General features: G+C 49.6%; 1 protein-coding gene across 2 annotated transcripts; it reads left to right on the top strand.

Annotated features, from left to right (window-relative positions):
- Positions 1 to 389: 389 nt before the first annotated feature.
- nedd1 (NEDD1 gamma-tubulin ring complex targeting factor) lies at positions 390 to 21,592 on the top strand. Of its 2 annotated transcripts, none has more exons than XM_079254914.1 (16): positions 390 to 471; positions 3,865 to 4,008; positions 5,452 to 5,546; positions 5,735 to 5,851; positions 6,845 to 6,985; positions 8,567 to 8,796; positions 10,055 to 10,256; positions 10,352 to 10,475; positions 10,557 to 10,685; positions 13,457 to 13,510; positions 17,843 to 17,932; positions 18,166 to 18,329; positions 18,410 to 18,590; positions 18,663 to 18,804; positions 19,102 to 19,168; positions 20,827 to 21,592. In XM_079254914.1, exons 2-16 carry the CDS (start codon positions 3,873 to 3,875, stop codon positions 20,929 to 20,931), a joined length of 1,977 nt encoding a protein of 658 aa, XP_079111040.1. In that variant the 5' UTR covers positions 390 to 471; positions 3,865 to 3,872; the 3' UTR covers positions 20,932 to 21,592. The 2 variants fall into 2 exon arrangements, with proteins under 2 accessions (XP_079111040.1, XP_079111039.1); XM_079254913.1 differs by having other exon boundaries at positions 10,554 to 10,685.
- The last annotated feature ends 1,401 nt before the right edge of the window (positions 21,593 to 22,993 follow it).

Here is a 22,993-nt window from a genome sequence, read left to right as displayed (position 1 = left end):
AGTAAATTCAGGCTGGGCAGATGTACTTTCAGACTGGCTGAAGGCATGTTTTTTACCCCAGTTTTATCCGTTTTACAAAGTAAATTGTTCTCCCCGGATTAAATGACCAGAGCTGTGAAGTGATATGTGGTGACTGAATCTGTTAAAGAAATTTAGTAGTAAGTATCTTCTTGTGTATTGCCAGTCGGTGGAAATCTAAAGTTTAGAATGATTCTGTAATTTAACTTTAAATTATGCACATGATACAATATAGAATGAACTTTCTCAGTTTAAAGTCGGTGAATAATATCTAGTATGACTAAAATTAATTATACTAAACTATTTTATAGAATGAAGTTTTACCAAAATCGCTGCGGTCTTTTTGTTCCTCCTGCTTTCCGTAGTGGCGGTTTATTAGCAGCAGGCATAAAAACCATCATCTTCATCAGATCATCTTCTTCATCAGATTCAACAGCTTCTTCTTCTGTCCGGGTTTGTATGACGTCTTTTGCAAAAGAACAGTTAAACTCTCCAGCAAGTTTCTGCTTGTTTCGTGTAGTTTTGCGGCAGTCTGGTTACTTTGAACCCGCTCGCGCTGTAGCGCGTGTTGACTAGTAGCTAGTTAGCGTTAACCAGCTGTTGCTCCATGGGTTAGTTTAGCTGGTTTAAGTCGCGTTGAGGCTGTTTTGCACCAGTTTCATGGACTATTTTTGAGTTTTAGAGAAACGACTAAAGAAAAGTTTAAATGTTTAAGTTCATGTCGCTGATCTGAGTTCAGTTTGGTGTAAATAAATACTTTGTGTCATCTTTTAGTTTAACATGATAACAACTCCCAGACCTGGAAACACAACAACACACACAACAACTCCCAGACCTGGAAACACAACAACACACACAACAACTCCCAGACCTGGAAACGCAACAACACACACAACAACTCCCAGACCTGGAAACACAACAACAACACAACAACTCCCAGACCTGGAAACACAACAACAACACAACAACTCCCAGACCTGGAAACACAACAACAACACAACAACTCCCAGACCTGGAAACACAACAACACACACAACAACTCCCAGACCTGGAAACACAACAACAACACAACAACTCCCAGACCTGGAAACACAACAACAACACAACAACTCCCAGACCTGGAAACACAACAACAACACAACAACTCCCAGACCTGGAAACGCAACAACACACACAACAACTCCCAGACCTGGAAACACAACAACACACACAACAACTCCCAGACCTGGAAACACAACAACACACACAACAACTCCCAGACCTGGAAACACAACAACACAACAACTCCCAGACCTGGAAACACAACAACTCCCAGACCTGGAAACACAACAACACAACAACTCCCAGACCTGGAAACACAACAACTCCCAGACCTGGAAACACAACAACACACACACAACAACTCCCAGACCTGGAAACACAACAACTCCCAGACCTGGAAACACAACAACTCCCAGACCTGGAAACACAACAACACAACAACTCCCAGACCTGGAAACACAACAACAACTCCCAGACCTGGAAACACAACAACACAACAACTCCCAGACCTGGAAACACAACAACTCCCAGACCTGGAAACACAACAACACAACAACTCCCAGACCTGGAAACACAACAACACAACAACTCCCAGACCTGGAAACACAACAACACAACAACTCCCAGACCTGCAAACAGGAAGGAAAACTGAAAAATTACCTCCAGTTTGACAATAAAACTTTTGCAAGAACAAACAAAGCAAAAACAAATTCAGTTTCTCCTGATTTACTGCAGACAATCACCAGACTAGTTAGTTACAAATCACTTGAGGTTGTTAAGAACTAGATGGAGTCGGTTATCCATCATTATAACCATCATCACCAGGGTTAGGGTTACTCTCACTCTCCCACCGATCCTGACTGCGACTCCGAACCCAAACGTTTCTCTCTACAGTTGTTGCTGCCACAGCTCCACAAAAGACCAAAACTTTTACTTTCCTCTTCTGTCAACGTCTCCTTAAAACGAACTCATTCACAACGTTGTGGCTGCGGTTGGACAAAACTTTTAACTTTTATTTAACTTTTACGGTTGGATAAAACTTTTAAAATAGCAAATGCTCTGCTGCCGTCAATATTTACTTCTGCTAACACAAAGACGTCACACGCTCACTGCTCGTCGCGTGTCTTCTATGCCTGCGGGACGCTTCTGGTGCGCAGGAGGTCACATACAGGAGATCACATACAGGATGTTCATACAGGATGTTCATACAGGAGGTCACATACAGGATGTTCATACAGGAGGTCACATACAGGATGTTCATACAGGATGTTCATACAGGAGATCACATACAGGATGTTCATACAGGAGATCACATACAGGATGTTCATACAGGAGGTCACATACAGGATGTTCATACAGGATGTTCATACAGGAGGTCACATACAGGATGTTCATACAGGATGTTCATACAGGAGATCACATACAGGATGTTCATACAGGAGATCACATACAGGATGTTCATACAGGAGATCACATACAGGATGTTCATACAGGAGGTCACATACAGGATGTTCATACAGGATGTTCATACAGGAGGTCACATACAGGATGTTCATACAGGATGTTCATACAGGAGATCACATACAGGATGTTCATACAGGAGGTCACATACAGGATGTTCATACAGGATGTTCATACAGGAGATCACATACAGGATGTTCATACAGGAGATCACATACAGGATGTTCATACAGGATGTTCATACAGGAGATCACATACAGGATGTTCATACAGGAGGTCACATACAGGATGTTCATACAGGAGGTCACATACAGGATGTTCATACAGGATGTTCATACAGGAGATCACATACAGGATGTTCATACAGGAGATCACATACAGGATGTTCATACAGGAGGTCACATACAGGATGTTCATACAGGAGATCACATACAGGATGTTCATACAGGAGGTCACATACAGGATGTTCATACAGGAGATCACATACAGGATGTTCATACAGGATGTTCATACAGGAGATCACATACAGGATGTTCATACAGGAGATCACATACAGGATGTTCATACAGGAGGTCACATACAGGATGTTCATACAGGAGGTCACATACAGGATGTTCATACAGGATGTTCATACAGGAGGTCACATACAGGATGTTCATACAGGAGATCACATACAGGATGTTCATACAGGAGGTCACATACAGGATGTTCATACAGGATGTTCATACAGGAGATCACATACAGGATGTTCATACAGGAGATCACATACAGGATGTTCATACAGGAGATCACATACAGGAGATCACATACAAGTCAGGTTTGATCGGAAATGTGAACGAACTTTCAAAAAACATTCGGATTTCACAAAATCATCCGATATGAGCGGCGAGCCCTGCAGTCTGACCGTAGCCTTAGAGAAAGATCCCTTCAGCTGCATGTTAACGTTCCAGAACGATCTGGGTCGGGTCAGGGTTCTGTGCTGGTACCAGGTCGGGTCAGGGTTCTGTGCTGGGGTCGGGTCGGGTCAGGGTTCCGTGCTGGTACCGGGTCGGGTCAGGGTTCTCGGATGGATTCATGTCGGCGAATGAGAGGAAGCGTGAAACATGATGATTTAATCCGAGGAAGATAAAAGATAAAACTAGAGGAGAACTCGTCACATTGTTCTGCTCAGGTCCAACATGTCTGCTGAAAGTCGGAAACATCACCGCTGCTTTTATTGATTGATAAATATTTGATCAGTAAATAAAATAGTCAGAATCTTAAGTTCCGTTAATTCTTCGTTCAGATCCACTTCCCATTTTGCTGATCATGTTTACATAGAGTTGTTGTTGTTTTCATCTCCAGCCGTTGCCATGGAGGAGGTGACCCGCCTGGTGTCGACAGGAGACTGTGTGAAGATCTGGGATGCGGTTTCCATGGCGCCACTGGAGCAGTTTAACCCACACAGCAGCAGCCACCCTGTCACTCAGGCCTGCTGGAGCTCCAACAGTATCCACATCAGTCCTGGTGACGACAAAACACATAAAACGTTTAGAGTTGCACTGAAAGGGATGCTGTCTGTGTAGCTGCAGGTGTCAAAGCGTCTAGCATCACATCTCCATCGTACCTGGAGTCGGTGTCCAGCTGTGACTGATGACTGGTTACTCAGGTAGACGTTTGAGGTGAGGTTGGATCTGGATCTTTCCATGTGACTGGTTCTTCATTGTTCCCATGTTTCTAGGACGCAACAGGCAGCTTCATATGTCTTATAGATCTGGTGTCAGTTTGCATGACGAGTCGGCTCAGGTGGTCAGGGTCACTACACGCGTGTGTGAAAACGTACATGTATGTACATTTATAATAAGTTGGGGCTTGTAACAAGTTAATAATAATAGTTGAAGATGTGTGTTTTTCAGCTCCATACGGCTGGAAATTCATCCACAATCTGCCGCATCGGAACAGTTGAATGTGGAACAAGTAAAAAAAGGAAAATGTGTTAAATGTAAACTAAAAATGCAATTATGAGAATAGATCATTTTGTCTTTTTAAGAAATTATGTTTGATAAAAAAATGTGGTATTTAAAAATATCATCCATGAAAAGAATTAAAATGGGATTATTATATCATTTAAAAAAAAAAAAAAAAAAAGATTAACTTTTTTTAAAAAAATCATTTAGTTTTCTAAAAATATATATATATCTTAATAAAAATAATCCAAAAAATTATTTTCAAAATTTAATTTTGAAAAATTAAAGATTTGTATCTAATTTAAAACTAAAATATTAAAATCCTTAAAAAATTAGATATTTATATAGAAGTATATATCAGAAAAACAAATATATTTTGTTTTTATAATAAAAATGTTGAGTAAAACAAATGTGGAAAAATAAAGTGGTTAAAAGTCTAAATATGATTTAAACAGAAGTTTCAGGTTCTTCATCATGTTTTCTGAAAGGTTATTTCATTCATACAAACATCCTGATGACGTGTTTGTTGTTGTTTACACTAGAATAAAAAGAAAACGTGTAGTTTTCTTTATTTCCGATCGTGCTGTTTTACTGGTCCGACCCCCACTGGAGACCAGATTATGGCCCCTGAGCTGAAATGGGTTTGGCCGTCCGGGTATTTCACAGCTAGTTTATCCTCTTCTCAGTGTGATGTAAACACACTCAAACCAGTTTAATTCTCTCTCTCCCACCAACCAGAGATGACTACCAGTAATAATACTCAGCTTCTAGGTGGAAACCGATGTGTTAAAATGTTTTACTCTTATTTTTACACAGAAATATGAATCCATGACTTCAGAAAAGACAGAGCTGTTTATTATTTTATGTTTATTCTGATCACCCGTTTCATGACCTAAAGCTTTTTATGGACAAATCTGAATAAAGTGGCGTCTTTGAGCCGCGTGTTGGCAGATAAAAGCTTAGCCGCCTTGACCAGTTGTCCCAGATCAGTACCTGGTCAGCGCCAGCAGCAGCGGAGACAAACTGGTTCTCTTCAGCCTGAAGTCCACTCCGGTTCCTGTGGTGGAACTGGCAGAGGGGGTGAGTAACCAGTGGGGGAGGGATGGAAGGCGAGTTTCTGGGTGATAATCTGGTTCCAGACGATGTGTTCATGTTGCATTCAGAACGCTGTAAATCCCAGTTTCACCAGCAGAAGGAGAAACCTGCAGCGTGGTGTTCCTCTTTCTGATGGTCTCTCACCAGTAAGCTGACTCTGTGGTTATGTTCAGAAAAGGCAGACGCGTGTGTGTCTGAGTTACTCCTCCCAGTTCCTGGTCAGCGGGGGTCTGGATCACTGTGTCCACATCTGGGACCTGAAGTCCAAGAGACTGCACCGCTCCCTGAAGGTAAGCGGCGCCAGCATCAGGCGTCCGTTCAGCCTCGGGCGTCCGTTATGCATCGGGCGTCCGTTATGCATCGGGCGTCCGTTATGCATCGGGGCGTCCGTTATGCATCGGGCGTCCGTTATGCATCAGGCGTCCGTTCGGCATCGGGCGTCCGTTATGCATCAGGCGTCCGTTATGCATCAGGCGTCCGTTCGGCATCGGGCGTCCGTTATGCATCAGGCGTCCGTTCAGCCTCGGGCGTCCGTTCAGCCTCGGGCGTCCGTTCAGCCTCGGGCGTCCGTTATGCATCGGGCGTCCGTTATGCATCGGGGCGTCCGTTATGCATCGGGCGTCCGTTATGCATCAGGCGTCCGTTCGGCATCGGGCGTCCGTTATGCATCAGGCGTCCGTTCAGCCTCGGGCGTCCGTTCGGCGTCGGGCATCCGTTCAGCATCGGGCGTCCGTTCAGCATCGGGCGTCCGTTCAGCATCGGGCGTCCGTTCAGCATCGGGCGTCCGTTCAGCATCGGGCGTCCGTTATGCATCGGGCGTCCGTTATGCATCGGGCGTCCGTTATGCATCGGGCGTCCGTTATGCATCGGGCGTCCGTTCAGCATCGGGCGTCCGTTATGCATCGGGCGTCCGTTATGCATCGGGCGTCCGTTCGGCATCGGGCATCCGTTCAGCGTCGGGCGTCCGTTCGGCATCGGGCGCCCGTTCGGCATCGTTCAGCATCGGGCTTGCGTTCGGCATCGGGCGTCCGTTCGGCATCGTTCAGCATCGGGCGTGCGTTCGGCATCGGGCGTCCGTTCGGCATCGTTCAGCATCGTTCAGCATCGGGCGTCCGTTATGCATCGGGCGTCCGTTCGGCATCGGGCGTCCTTTCGGCATCGGGCATCTGTTCAGCATCGGGCGTCCGTTCGGCATCGGGCGTCCGTTCGGCATCGGGCGTCCGTTCAGCTGTCTGAAATGTGTGAAATGTCTCCTGACGCCAAACGATGAATCTGTGTCTCAGGACCACAAAGAAGAGGTCACCTGCGTGTCATTCAACGCCAACGACAGCTGCATCGCCTCGGGCTCCACCAGCGGGGATCTGGTCCTCCACAGTCTGGCCACCAACCTGTCCAGCCGGCCATTCGGCCACGGCAGCAGCCAGGTGAGAGAAGCTCCGCCCGTTTCCAGCTGTATCGACTCGCCTTAACTCGACTCGGCTCGGTTTGGAGGGTTTTCCACTCGGCTTTTGGACCCGCTTACTTGTACTCTTTCTGTAACTCCTCAGTCCAGGTTCTAAGTGAGTTGAGTCGGGTTGTGTGTGACGTCACCAGACTGCATGCCTTCATTGGTCAGGGGCGCAGCCAATCAGAGGTCAGGGTCAGGGAGTGACATCACTGGAAGAGCGACTCCAAGTTGTTCACGTTACGTAACAAAGTCTGTTCTGTGGTCTAGACTGAGACCAGACCTGGGGTCAGACTAGACCAGACCAGACCAGACCAGACCTGGGCTCAGACTAGACCAGACCAGACCAGACCAGACCTGGGCTCAGACCAGACCAGACCAGACCTGGGCTCAGACTAGACCAGACCAGACCTGGGCTCAGACTAGACCAGACCAGACCTGGGCTCAGACTAGACCAGACCAGACCTGGGCTCAGACCAGACTAGACCTGGGCTCAGACCAGACCAGACCTGGACTCAGACCAGACCAGACCTGGGCTCAGACTAGACCAGAACTGGGCTCAGACTAGACCAGAACTGGGCTCAGACTAGACCAGAACTGGGCTCAGACCAGACTAGACCTAGGCTCAGACCAGACTAGACCTGGGCTCAGACCAGACTCGACCTGGGCTCAGACCAGACCAGACCTGGGCTCAGACCAGACCAGACCTGGGCTCAGACCAGACTAGACCTGGGCTCAGACTAGACCAGACCTGGGCTCAGACCAGACTAGACCTGGGCTCAGACTAGACCAGACCTGGGCTCAGACCAGACTCGACCTGGGCTCAGACCAGACTCGACCTGGGCTCAGACCAGACCAGACCTGGGCTCAGACTAGACCAGACCTGGGCTCAGACTAGACCAGACCTGGGCTCAGACCAGACTCGACCTGGGCTCAGACCAGACCAGACCTGGGCTCAGACCAGACCAGACCTGGGCTCAGACCAGACTCGACCTGGGCTCAGACCAGACTCGACCTGGGCTCAGACCAGACTCGACCTGGGCTCAGACTAGACTAGACCTGGGCTCAGATCCAGGACAGTAAGGCGTGGCGCTCCTCCTTCTGAATGATCTCCTGACAAACGAATCATTTGAAGCCTTGTGGAGATGTTTCATGACGATTCTGTCAGTCCTGAGAAGCTTCTGGAGGCAGCAGATGGAAACAACTTGATCTGACAGTTTATCCTGTCACAGAAAACCGCTTATCGGTACCTTTTGGATCATCTATCAGCTGTTCCAGTTTGTACCAGAAAACTCAGGTTCCTGCGTTCAGCCCTCAGAGGGTCGGCCGTGCTGACAGAAGCAAATCCAGATGTTTGCACATAAACAGCGCGTAACAGAGCTTGGACCAGCTGGAGGCGATGAAGGGGACCGGTTCTGGGGTCCGGTCTGCAGGGCTGGTTCATGAAGCTGAAAGCCAGAACGGTTAGGGATAAAAATCTCTTTCTGGACTCCTGATGATGAAGCAGAACATCAAAACAAGAAGATGCTAACATGAGTTCCATGTTGTGCTTCCTGTGCAGCCCGTCCACGACCTGAGGTTGTCCACGGTGAAGCGCTCCCTGCTGGGCAGCGTCTCTGACAGCGGCACCGTGGTGCTGTGGGACTCCAACACCCAGAAGGAGCTGCACGTGTTCGACGGCGCCCACAAGGCCCCGGGCTCCGGCTTGGCCTTCTCCCCCACCAGCGACCTGCTGGTGGTCAGCGTCGGCCTGGATAAGAAGATCGTCTGCTACGACACGGCCAGCAAGATGTGAGTTACTTCCAGCCAAGCTGTTCGCTTCCTCTCGTAGCTGCGTTGTCGCGACATACTTCTCAGTCCCACGAGAAGAAAGATCTGATTGGATGATGTGTTGGGAGTAGGTCTGGGCGATGAATCGGATTTTAATCTCAGTACGATCTGGGTTTTCAACGATGATAAAAATAAAAGGGTGTGATTATTTTTCTCTGCATTTTCCTCTCCTGCTGTCTTCAGCTGCTAATCGAGCGTCTCTGGCGTTGCAGCGCTGTGCTGTAAACTCCTCCCACAGCCGCTTTGCTTTCATTCAGACACTGTTGCCAACTTGGAGACTTTCTCACTAAATCTGGAGACTTTTTTTGTTAAAAGCGACAAATCTAGCAACTTTTACTGAAGTTATTAGAGACTTTTCTGGTGTTTTGGCGACTGACTTGAAGACACATATTGTTCTGCAGTTACTGTAAGGAAGGAGCAGCGGGAGCCTCTCCCGTCCTAAAGCACTCCCAGGCGGCCAGTCTCAGTCGGCTCCGGCTGCAGGTCAATGTAGAATAACTGCAGTAGGTTGTGGAAGTTCACCTAAACATAGTTTATACCATTGTCAGTGACAACTGGCTGCATTATTTTCCTATACATAGTTCGGCCAGTTAAACACTAATATCCCTCCGTTACGGGGCGTTACCATAGCAACGCGTTAACCAGCTGGTTCAGATCAGCCGTCTTTTAACAGGTGGATGAGAGAAACGCGCTGCAGCCTGACAGCGGTTGTTTGGTATAAAACGTAAAATAGTTCCTATATAAGCGATAAAAGTGGATTAAACAACCGTACATTAGACGGTTATAATGCACGACACGGAGTCTAGAACACCACGACGCGCAGCGCAGTTTATAAATACTGGATGATTGTGTTAAATTATCGAGATCTCAGTTTCAGTCAAAATAATCATGATGTAATTTTTGTCATAATCGAGCCGCTCTAATGAGAGGAAATTTCAGCGTCCGACCACGACGACACGCCGTTGTTCTATTCTCACCGCTCTGGAACGGGCTTTACTCTGGACGGCTGTGCGCTGGCGCTCTTGGTGCGTCGCATGTCTGGCGGGTTTCCAGGACCTAAACGTGACTCCGGCAGTTGTTCCGACCACCAGATCAGAGTTTCTGCTTTTGATCCGGTCTCCGTTAAGCTTCCCAGACGGCGCGGCTCCTTCCCATCTCCAGAGATTCTAGTTCAGGCGAGTTTCCCGACTGCTTGCTGAACGTTTGCTGTGTGTGACAGAATCCTGAGGTCCATCCGCGTGGAGAGTCCTCTGACCTCGGTGGACTTCACTCTGGACGGTACCGGTCTGGTGGCTGGGTCCACGCAGGGGAAGGTCTACCAGTACGACCTGAGGAACTCCAGCGCCCCCACCAAGATCACCGTAGCGCACAAGACCTCCGTCACCTGCCTGCGTTTCCAGAGCAACGCCAGCAGACACAAGGTGACCCCCCCACCCCCCCACCCCATCCCTAAACATGTGAACTAAAATGTCCAAATGCAACATGTCTCCTCTCCTCTGTCTCTGCTCCACCTCAGTCCAGTAAACTGGGATCCACCAGGATTTCCAGTATAAAGAGGTCCACCTCCAAGCTGACCAGCGGCCCGGCAGACCCCACCCCCAGCACAGATCCCCCCCCCCACAGGCAGGCCATGGACTCAGGTGGGTTACGGTGAACATGTGTCCCGGCGGCAGCAGGAAGGCGTGTTGATCAGACGGGGCGTGGCTTTCTCCATCCAGCAGGAGGCGCCGCTGCGACCATGATGTGTCGGGAGGCGGAGGGCCAACAGGGGGCGGAGCCTCAACCCGGCCTGGAAAAGTTCAGCAACGTTGGACGCAGCAGTCTGGACGTCTTCTCTCCTGCTCGAGAAGGTCTGACTTGTGATTGGCTGGGAGGAGAGTGGGCGTGGCCTAAAGATAAAATCCCCCAACGAGAACGTTTTCTTTTACGTTTGACGTTTTTAGTAAAAAACAGGCGTAACCACGACGTACGTCGGACCTGGGACCAGACCCGGGCTCAGACCAGACCCCACCCCAGTCCGGACCCGGGCTCAAACAAGACCCGACCCCAGTCCGGACCTGGACCCGGGCTCAGACCAGACCCGACCCCAGTCCGGACCCGGACCCGGGCTCATACCAGACCCGACCCCAGTCCGGACCCGGACCCGGGCTCATACCAGACCCGACCCCAGTCCGGACCCGGGCTCATACCAGACCCGACCCCAGTCCGGACCCGGGCTCATACCAAACCCGACCCTAGTCCGGACCCGGGCTCAGACCAGACCCGACCCCAGTCCGGACCCGGGCTCAAACCAGACCCGACCCCAGTCCGGACCCGGACCCGGGCTCAAACAAGACCCGACCCCAGTCCGGACCTGGACCCGGGCTCATACCAGACCCGACCCCAGTCCGGACCCGGGCTCAAACCAGACCCGACCCCAGTCCGGACCCGGACCCGGGCTCAAACAAGACCCGACCCCAGTCCGGACCCGGACCCGGGCTCATACCAGACCCGACCCCAGTCCGGACCCGGGCTCATACCAGACCCGACCCCAGTCCGGACCCGGGCTCAGACCAGACCCGAGCCTGGGTCGCACCTGACCCCAGACCAGACCCGGGCTCAGACGTATGTAGCCAGATTTAACGTGAAGGTCTCTCTTCCTCCTGGAGGAGGACGTGGAATCCATCCAGCGTTTCGCCATGAGATCGTTCAGAGGCGAAGACGAGGTCGGCTACGTGTCCACATTAAACGCCGTGCGACGGCATGACGTCGCATCGACTAACCTCAGCGATGACTCGATGATGACGGGACAGAGACTTCCCACCTGCTTGCTTTGCAGGTTCCTCTGAGTTTCCACAGCGGTGAAGCTTCAGCGCCTGTTAACGCTAAAGTCTTGTCGGTGGACATGGGGAGCGGGGAAGAAGCGCACGTTTCCACGCCAGAAAGCGTCTGAATCTTCCGTCTCGGACAGGAAACGTTTCTTACATGAACTCTGACCAGAGATGAAACCGCAAAATAAATTTCAGTTTTGGTCAAAAGAATCTAGATTTTTCCCCAGTGCACACTGGGGTGCGACCTGGCTGCCGCTAGGTGGCGGTCTGGTGATCCTGGTCCTCCGTCGGTGTGGGCTGTACCCTCTGCCTGCGGGGACGGGGGGCTGCTCTCGGGCTCTTGGGGCCCTGGGGCCCGTGCCCTGTCTGCCCTGGGTGGCCGGTGCCCGGCGGGATCGGCCCTTGCCGGCCTGACTGCGGGGGACTCTGGTTGGGGACCTCCTTCGCCACCTCCTGGGCGGATGCATGGCTGGCTCCGGAGTGGGGTGGTTGGGGTCTGTGCCTGGGGGTGACTGCCGGTTACCCGGGTCTCTGGGTTCTCCTGGCCTGCCTCTAGCCGTGGGCGGGCGGGGTCACATTGGCATGATCACTCTTCTCTGAACACGTTCCACTCTAAATGTTCTGCATGAATGTTCTGCATGTGTCACAGTCACTGAGTCATCCAGCAAGTTTATTCATTAACAGCAGGTACCTCTCTTTCTGTCTTGTTGATTTAACTTGCTAGTTTCTGGTCCTCATGATTGTCAATGGTTTTGTTCTCCACAGGGACCATGAATCTAGAGTTGGCTTGTGTGGGTGTATATATCTATGTGTGTGGGTGGGTATGTGTGTGTACATATGTATGTAGGTATATGTCTGTATGTATGTGCATGTATATGTATGTGTATATGTATGTGTGTATGTATGTATGTATATACTGTATGTGCGAGTGTATATACATATATATGTAGGTGGGTATGTATGTGCATATGTGTATGCATTGATCTCTTTTTGTTTTTTATGTTCTCTTTTCTGTTCCCTTTCTGCCCCTTTCCTGTCCTTTCCGGTCCAGCAGCATAAACTCTGTAATACAAACTATTATCCAAAGCAAATAGAAAAATAAAATAAGAATCAAGAAATACAAGGGGATCATTACATCTATCCATCCTTGGCAAAATAAATTTGCTCAGCAGAACACAGCATCCAGAACATCAGTCTGCTTGCTTAAATGCTGGACAAGACAAAAAAAAAAAAAAAAAGAATCTAGATTTTTCCTGTATGGTTGAGGCGGTGAGGCGAGTTCTGCGACGCATCAGTCTTCGGCGTCCTCCAGCGTCCCGCAGCGTCCTCCAGCGTCCCATGGTGTCCTGCAGGATCTACTGTGGAAAGGATTCCCTGATGATGGCGGTCTCTCAGCAGGAGTTTGCATCGTCTTCCGCGTCTCGTGTACAGCGTTGCTTCTCACTGCGAGCAGCTTTACTGGCTGTCTTAGTTCTGGTTCTGGTTCCAAACTGGTTTGTGTTTACACCAGTCTAACCAGTGGGAGGCCTTCAGTCTGTGGAACTGAGCCATGGTGGAGATTTGTTTCCATCCCAACCAACAGTTTCTGGAATAAACGATGGATTTATACGGCCGAGGATTCTTTCCTCCCAGTCCGGGTCCGGCGAGGAGACGGATCTTCGGTTCCTTTAAACTGCAGCTTGTTCTGAATCTGAGGGAGTAAAAACCTGAACCTGAAACGCCGCTTTCAGTCTGTCCGTCTGTCCGTCCATCTATACAGTCCGGCTTTCAGAGTTCTGCTAACCTCCATCTTTCTGTCCTGGTGCTGACAGGTCCAGACTGCAGCAGAGGCGGGACCGCAGAAACCCCGACTGCCAGAACACAAAGTAGGATGCCGAGACACTTCTGTTTAACTGGTGCTGCTGGTTTCTGACTAACTGGTGCTGTGGTTCTGGACTAACTGGTGCTGTGGTTCTGGACTAACTGGTGCTGTGGTTCTGGACTAAGTGGTGCTGCTGGTTCTGGACTAACTGGTGCTGTGGTTCTGGACTAACTGGTGCTGTGGTTCTGGACTAAGTGGTGCTGCTGGTTCTGGACTAACTGGTGCTGCTGGCTCTGTTTAACTGGTGCTGTGGTTCTGGACTAACTGGTGCTGCTGGTTCTGGACTAACTGGTGCTGCTGGCTCTGGACTAACTGGTGCTGCTGGCTCTGTTTAACTGGTGCTGTGGTTCTGGACTAACTGGTGCTGCTGGTTCTGGACTAACTGGTGCTGTGGTTCTGGACTAACTGATGCTGCTGGTTCTGGACTAACTGGTGCTGCTGGTTCTGTTTAACTGGTGCTGCTGGTTCTGGACTAACTGGTGCTGCTTGTTCTGGACTAACTGGTGCTGCTGGTTCTGGACTAACTGGTGCTGTGGTTCTGGACTAACTGGTGCTGCTGGTTCTGGACTGACTGGTGCTGTTGGTTCTGGACTAACTGGTGCTGCTGGTTCTGGACTAACTGGTGCTGCTGGTTCTGGACTAACTGGTGCTGTGGTTCTGGACCAACTGGTGCTGCTGTGGTTCTGGACTAACTGGTGCTGTTGGTTCTGGACTAACTGGTGCTGCTGGCTCTGGACTAACTGGTGCTGCTGGCTCTGTTTAACTGGTGCTGCTGGTTCTGGACTAACTGGTGCTGCTGGTTCTGGACTAACTGGTGCTGTGGTTCTGGACCAACTGGTGCTGCTGTGGTTCTGGACTAACTGGTGCTGCTGGTTCTGGACTAACTGGTGCTGCTGGCTCTGGACTAACTGGTGCTGCTGGCTCTGTTTAACTGGTGCTGTGGTTCTGGACTAACTGGTGCTGCTGGTTCTGGACTAACTGGTGCTGTGGTTCTGGACTAACTGATGCTGCTGGTTCTGGACTAACTGGTGCTGCTGGTTCTGTTTAACTGGTGCTGCTGGTTCTGGACTAACTGGTGCTGCTTGTTCTGGACTAACTGGTGCTGCTGGTTCTGGACTAACTGGTGCTGTGGTTCTGGACTAACTGGTGCTGCTGGTTCTGGACTGACTGGTGCTGTTGGTTCTGGACTAACTGGTGCTGCTGGTTCTGGACTAACTGGTGCTGCTGGTTCTGGACTAACTGGTGCTGCTGGTTCTGTTTAACTGGTGCTGCTGGTTCTGGACTAACTGGTGCTGCTTGTTCTGGACTAACTGGTGCTGCTGGTTCTGGACTAACTGGTGCTGTGGTTCTGGACTAACTGGTGCTGCTGGTTCTGGACTGACTGGTGCTGTTGGTTCTGGACTAACTGGTGCTGCTGGTTCTGGACTAACTGGTGCTGCTGGTTCTGGACTAACTGGTGCTGTGGTTCTGGACCAACTGGTGCTGCTGTGGTTCTGGACTAACTGGTGCTGTTGGTTCTGGACTAACTGGTGCTGCTGGTTCTGGACTAACTGGTGCTGTGTTTCTGTTTAACTGGTGCTGCTGGTTCTGGACTAACTGGTGCTGTGGTTCTGGACTAACTGATGCTGCTGGTTCTGGACTAACTGGTGCTGCTGGTTCTGTTTAACTGGTGCTGCTGGTTCTGGACTAACTGGTGCTGCTTGTTCTGGACTAACTGGTGCTGCTGGTTCTGGACTAACTGGTGCTGTGGTTCTGGACTAACTGGTGCTGTGGTTCTGGACTAACTGGTGCTGTGGTTCTGGACTAACTGGTGCTGTGGTTCTGGACTAAGTGGTGCTGCTGGTTCTGGACTAACTGGTGCTGCTGGCTCTGTTTAACTGGTGCTGTGGTTCTGGACTAACTGGTGCTGCTGGTTCTGGACTAACTGGTGCTGCTGGTTCTGGACTAACTGGTGCTGCTGGCTCTGGACTAACTGGTGCTGCTGGCTCTGTTTAACTGGTGCTGTGGTTCTGGACTAACTGGTGCTGCTGGTTCTGGACTAACTGGTGCTGTGGTTCTGGACTAACTGATGCTGCTGGTTCTGGACTAACTGGTGCTGCTGGCTCTGTTTAACTGGTGCTGTGGTTCTGGACTAACTGGTGCTGTGGTTCTGGACTAACTGATGCTGCTGGTTCTGGACTAACTGGTGCTGCTGGTTCTGTTTAACTGGTGCTGCTGGTTCTGGACTAACTGGTGCTGCTTGTTCTGGACTAACTGGTGCTGTGGTTCTGGACTAACTGGTGCTGCTGGTTCTGGACTGACTGGTGCTGTTGGTTCTGGACTAACTGGTGCTGCTGGTTCTGGACTAACTGGTGCTGTGGTTCTGGACCAACTGGTGCTGCTGTGGTTCTGGACTAACTGGTGCTGCTGGTTCTGGACTAACTGGTGCTGTGGTTCTGGACTAACTGATGCTGCTGGTTCTGGACTAACTGGTGCTGCTGGTTCTGTTTAACTGGTGCTGCTGGTTCTGGACTAACTGGTGCTGCTGGTTCTGTTTAACTGGTGCTGCTGGTTCTGGACTAACTGGTGCTGCTTGTTCTGGACTAACTGGTGCTGCTGGTTCTGGACTAACTGGTGCTGTGGTTCTGGACTAACTGGTGCTGCTGGTTCTGGACTGACTGGTGCTGTTGGTTCTGGACTAACTGGTGCTGCTGGTTCTGGACTAACTGGTGCTGCTGGTTCTGGACTAACTGGTGCTGTGGTTCTGGACCAACTGGTGCTGCTGTGGTTCTGGACTAACTGGTGCTGTTGGTTCTGGACTAACTGGTGCTGCTGGTTCTGGACTAACTGGTGCTGTGTTTCTGTTTAACTGGTGCTGCTGGTTCTGGACTAACTGGTGCTGCTGGTTCTGGACTAACTGGTGCTGCTGGTTCTGGACTAACTGGTGCTGTGGTTCTGGACCAACTGGTGCTGCTGTTTCTGGACTAACTGGTGCTGTTGGTTCTGGACTAACTGGTGCTGCTGGTTCTGGACTAACTGGTGCTGTGTTTCTGTTTAACTGGTGCTGCTGGTTCTGGACTAACTGGTGCTGCTGGTTCTGGACTAACTGGTGCTGTGGTTCTGGACCAACTGGTGCTGCTGGTTCTGGACTAACTGGTGCTGTTGGTTCTGGACTAACTGGTGCTGCTGGTTCTGGACTAACTGGTGCTGCTGGTTCTGGACTAACTGATGCTGTGGTTCTGGACTAACTGGTGCTGCTGGTTCTGGACTGACTGGTGCTGCTGGTTCTGGACTAACTGGTGCTGCTGGTTCTGGACTAACTGGTGCTGTGTTTCTGTTTAACTGGTGCTGCTGGTTCTGGACTAACTGGTGCTGCTGGTTCTGGACTAACTGGTGCTGTGGTTCTGGACTAACTGGTGCTGCTGGTTCTGGACTAACTGGTGCTGTGGTTCTGGACTAACTGGTGCTGCTGGTTCTGGACTGACTGGTGCTGTTGGTTCTGGACTAACTGGTGCTGCTGGTTCTGGACTAACTGGTGCTGTGGTTCTGGACCAACTGGTGCTGCTGTTTCTGGACTAACTGGTGCTGTTGGTTCTGGACTAACTGGTGCTGCTGGTTCTGGACTAACTGGTGCTGCTGGTTCTGGACTAACTGGTGCTGTGGTTCTGGACTAACTGGTGCTGCTTGTTCTGTTTAACTGGTGCTGCTTGTTCTGTTTAACTGGTGCTGCTTGTTCTGGACTAACTGGTGCTGCTGGTTCTGGACTAACTGGTGCTGCTGGTTCTGGACTAACTGGTGCTGCTGGTTCTGGACTAACTGGTGCTGCTGGTTCTGGACTGACTGGTGCTGCTGGTTCTGGACTAACTGGTGCTGCTGGTTCTGGACTAACTGGTGCTGCTGGTTCTGGACTGACTGGTGCTGCTGGTTCTGGACTAACTGGTGCTGCTGGTTCTGGACTAACTGGTGCTGTGTTTCTGTTTAACTGGTGCTGCTGGTTCTGGACTAACTGGTGCTGCTGGTTCTGGACTAACTGGTGCTGTGGTTCTGGACCAACTGGTGCTGCTGGTTCTGGACTAACTGGTGCTGTGGTTCTGGACTAACTGGTGCTGCTGGTTCTGGACTAACTGGTGCTGTGGTCCTGGACCAACTGGTGCTGCTGGTTCTGGACTAACTGGTGCTGCGGTTCTGGACTAACTGGTGCTGCTGGTTCTGGACTAACTGGTGCTGTGGTCCTGGACCAACTGGTGCTGCTGGTTCTGGACTAACTGGTGCTGCTGGTTCTGGACTAACTGGTGCTGCGGTTCTGGACTAACTGGTGCTGCTGGTTCTGGACTAAGTGGTGCTTCTGGTCCTGCAGTTCCCAGCCTGGAGATGCTGCCCAGAGAAGGAGAGGGACAGCAGCTGATTGGCCGGGCCAGTTTGGATATCTTCTCCCCCGTCCGAGAAGGTCAGAACTCCATCGCTCTGCTGGTTCAGGACCTGTTGGCAGACGTGGACACACACACACACACACACACACACACACACACACACACACACACACACACACACACACACACACACACACACACACACACACACACACAGCGTGCAGAAACTACTGGCTCCTCCTACTGTCACATGTTGCTTGTGCGTGCTGTATCAGTGTGTGTCATGGAGACGGGTGCCATCGTGTCTCAGACTCTCTGTCAGGCGGCGGCTCGCAGCGGAGGACGCCTCTGGGGGTCCAGCTGGCGTCTGGCGGGCGATGTTACAGCCCGCTGTCAGTCTTCCAGTCGCCACTTCCCATTAAAGAGGAGGAGCCAATCACAGCGGCCGCTGTGGAGCCATGTGACTCCAGGAAGGTGATGACGTCATTAAAAGTGTTCAGCGGGACGGACAGTGTCTCACTCTGAATCTGAATAACACGGATGCCTTTTGACAGTCTGACCAGACCAGCAGTCCCAGTCTGGAGGAGGAGGGGGGTCAGACCACCCAGGCCGGCCTCAGCCAGCCAGCGCCGCCCTTCTTCACGCCAGAGCCCAGCCTCCGGCGAGCCAACGGCGTTCCAACTCAGCTGAGCTACGACTCGCCGCTCCACGGAGCCCCGCCCACCAGCGCGGCAGGTACACGCCGGTATCCATGGAGACGCTAGCTCTGTTGGGGTTTTAAACTGATGATCCTGGTTGAACCCTCAGGTCCAGCGGCGACGGCGGCTGTGTCCTCCTCGCTCTCCCAGAACATTGCGGATGTGGTCGGACAGGGAGGAGCTGCTCCTCTCACCTCCCTGCAGATCCACTTCATCCAGAACATGATTCACGAGACGCTGGAGGAGTTCAGGTTCGTCCAGCAAATGTCTGAGAACCTGTCATTTCAGACTCCCAGCAGGGGAACCCGGTGCTGGTCCACACTGACCGGACCAGTCAGCCAGTAGCAGCACCAGTAACTGCATCTTTACTCCCAGTACATCCAGCTCTAAATGTTCAGATTCCAGTGGGACGGATCTAAAGCCAGATTCCAGAGGAAAACCGGTTTTGGGAAGATCCCAGACATTCCAGCGGCGCTGAAAGGGTTCATCTGGTTGGACTTTCAAGGTTTAGAAAAACCTCTTTTCTTCTTCTTCTTCTTCTTCTTCAGGACCTCCTGTCATCAAGACATCATCAACCTGCAGGTGGAGATGGTGCGACAGTTTTACATCCAGCTGGTACGTAGCTCCACGGACGAACGTTCGCTCGGTGGTGACAGTGGAACTTTAGATGTTTACCTCCCAACTTTCTACCTATAATAGATCTACGTGTGGTGGCGGGTTTGACAGAATCAGCTGATGATGGGAGATCCTTAAAGGATGGGTGTTTCTCAGTTCAGGGTCTGCACACACCAAAGTCCGCAGACTGCATAGGCAATGAAGTGTTCTACGTGGTCTGCACACACCGAGGTGCGCTTCCTGCCAGTTAAATGAGATGGCCTTTCTAGTGGACGAGAATTACCCATAGTGCTCCAGTCCTCCGTTGCCTAGCAACCACATATGCCAAGTTTATCTAGTTACTGATCCCATTCTTCCACAAAAAGACACAAAAATATTTTTAAATGAGAGAAAATGGTGCCAGTAATTTAACTTTAATTTATTTTCATTTTCCTTTGTGTGTAAATGAGCAACATGAGGCGGTTTAAACGAGCTCTCCTCTGGCTGACGGCCCATCCTGTCAAGCTGACGTTAACTTCAGTGGAAAATAATCCTTGTTAGATGCCTATACAGTCGTCCTCATATGTATTCATACCCTCCCATTAAAGAAGGAGAAAACAGCTGCCTGGGAAATAAGATGAAACTGACTAAAGTAATATTAAATAAATATTTATTAAAACCATGACATTATTTTCTAATTCTGGTTCAATAGAAATATTTTTTAAAAACCAAACCAATAAGATAAAATAATGTTACATCACTCGTAATGCCTAGATGTTTCCGCTCCAGTCAGGTGTTTTCTGTTCCTCTCAGTCAGACTTCTGCACCTGATGACAGGTATTTTGTCCCACTGTTCATCAGTAAAATGCTCTAATTTGTCCAGGACCCATTTGTTTGTTTGTTTTTTAACTCGATTAAATGACAAAACAGTGTCTTATATCACTGGATTATAATTTAGCACATTTTATTGTTCCTTATTTCAGTCTCCAGTTATCTGAGTGACTGTTGTAAATTCAGCCTTTTCTTAAATGAAAGCTGACATCTGAAGACGACTGGAATGGAATTCATTTGTGGTTATTGGACACAATTATGTGTGTTTATACATAAAAATAAACGGTCTGGCTGGTGTGGTACCTACACCAGCACTCTGCTGCTCAATCTTTTATATCAGGCGAGCAATGAATTGTGGGATAGGAGAGGATAGGATGCTTCTCTTGTATCCTTCATTTTAAGTTGATCTGGAGCCAAATGAAGGACGGATTTGAAGGCTGGACTCGAAGGAGCCTCTGAATTGAGACAGGACTTGGCGCGCCACGATGACGCATTCAGCAGACGGATCCGCACTTGGAAGTGTACAGAACCTGAACTGAGAAACAGCCCACGGTCTAATTCCACGTTGGTGCCGTTCGGCCGTTTGACAGCCGTAGTTTCAACATGGCAGACTGTCGTGGCGCTTCCCTACCAGTTTACGTGGGTTTAATGTGTCCGGAGGTAGAAGTACTCTGATTTACAGACGGGAATAACGACGAATGAATTAAGGGAATCTGCCTGATAAGCAGCAGGTGATTCTGGATTTATCGGTTCAGTCGCACAGCTTTTATATCAACCAGAACTGTTCACTCTGATTTTTCACATCTCTAACTGTATGTTCTGGGTCACATATATGTAACGTGTTTCAGACTGAGATCCACGGTCTGATAGAGAAATACTCCGTTAACGAGTCCCTGGTGGAAGAGATCGAGAAGCTGCGAGAAGAAAACCGCCGGCTGAGGAGCAACTACTGACGTCAGGGTCCGGGTCTGAGACTGCTGCCAAAGCGCTCAGGACCTCCTGTCCTCGGCTGGACATGCAGGACCTCCTGTCCGCGGCTGGACATGCAGGACCTCCTGTCCTCGGCTGGACATGCAGGACCTCCTGTCCGCGGCTGGACATGCAGGACCTCCTGTCCTCGGCTGGACATGCAGGACCTCCTGTCCTCGGCTGGACATGCAGGACCTCCTGTCCTCGGCTGGACATGCAGGACCTCCTGCATAGCGTGTGTGATGTGTGTGTGATGTGTGTGTGTGTGTGTGTGTGTGTGTGTGTGTGTGTGTGTGTGTTCTGTATGAGGCCAAAGTGTCCTGAAGTCACTGACTTGATAAAGCTTAAAAACATTTGCTCAAACCTATTTTGTTATTGTAATTTAATAAATCTGTAACTGCATGCTGCAAGTGTGAGCGGATGACTCGTATGTGCCTGAACTGATTTTTGATTTACAGATTTCTGTAAATAAATAAAAAAAAATCAAATAAAAATGTCTTAAAGAGGGAAAAAAAGCTTTTTCTATCTTCTATACTTGGTTAAATGCAAATTAACTTCAGTTGGATGCAAGTAAATTATATAATGACAACACCTTAAAATGCCAAAAAAAAAGTGTTACAAATATCAGGGTAACAGGAAATGAAGGATTAAACTTAAAAGTTTCAGAACCAGTTAAATACTGTACATGTATTTTATTATTGTACCATGCAAAAACATAAGTCTAATAAAACAGTCGTAAATTAATTGATTGATCGGCTTCTCTACCCAAAAAGTCTATATATGTTTTTTGTTTTTTTTCTCAAGAAAATTTAATGTAGAATTAAAGCCGCAAGCGGTGATATAGGCCCTCGCACTATGGCACCGCTCGGCCTATTGGCTCCGCCTCCCCTGGCAACATCCTTCCCATGATGCTTTTCTCACCTGCAGCCAGCTAATTTAGGCTTTAAAGGGGGCGTGGCCATGGTGGTTATGTCATATGGACACGGTTTGTGGTCAGCATTGCAGTTTACTGACCCAAGGTCTGATTGGGTCTGATCTGGTGTTGTAGACCAGGGATAAAATGCGACCATGCCCTTAAAATGGGACACTTCCTGTTGCTGATGGGCGTGGCTTATTTGTAAACCAATTGCTGACATACAGTTTTGTTCAGGATGGGACTGGCATCATACATATCAATTTAGGTGAAAATAAGTTTATTTTTGTCACCTTCTTTCAAAATGGCCGACTTCCTGATTAATTTTGCTAATCGGTCCAAGAGGGTCTTTTGTAGGTCTTCATGTAGAGTACTTGTGTGTTAAATTTCATGTATGTCAGTCACTTGAGTGGGCGGGGCTAATCGATTGAAATATTCTAGGGGGCGCTATTCAACCATATTGGGACTTTTTCAGCATTTTGCTACATGACTCAGTTGATACTATCACTGTCATCGAACTTGATAAGTTTGGTAGCGATGAAAGGTTTTATGGCTTGGTTACACCTACTTCCTGTTTCATGGCGTTGGAGCATCATTCGCCATGGTTACCTTTGGTGTAGCAACTTGAGCTTTTTATTGTTGCATCGTGAATGGATTTGACATACTGTGAACAAGTTTCAAGTGTTTCGACTTGATTGCTGAGAAGTTGTACCACTCTGTGAAAAAAAGAACTTCCTGTTGAAAGTGGGCGGGGCTTGGGCCTAGACCGGAAATGGTCATATCAATCAGATAAGTGATTTATGATGTCAGAGGGTGTTAGCCACGGCGGTACGGTCACACCTGCAGCGTAGAGCAACGCTTTTTGCCGGATATCTTCCCCAACATGTTTTCTGCTGGCTGAGCCAATTTGAGCTTGGTGGTGTACACAAAGCCAGAGAAATATGTGTCTGAGTAAAAAACAACACTTCCGGCCACCAGGGGGCGTGGCTAATCGATATTCCAAATATTGACTCTTCAGAATGGGACTGGCATCATATCTAGCAAATTTTGGTGCAGAAATGTTGTTTTATGTGGGAGCTATATCAATTTCGTTTTTCACGACGAGACATCAAAGTTTGAAGCCCCGCCCCTCC

Source organism: Telmatherina bonti, assembly GCF_933228915.1.
Source record: "Telmatherina bonti genome assembly, chromosome: 2".
Lineage (NCBI taxonomy): Eukaryota > Metazoa > Chordata > Actinopteri > Atheriniformes > Telmatherinidae > Telmatherina > Telmatherina bonti.
The sequence above is the reverse complement of the archived record's forward strand: the minus strand, read 5'-3'. Positions and strand labels throughout refer to the sequence as shown.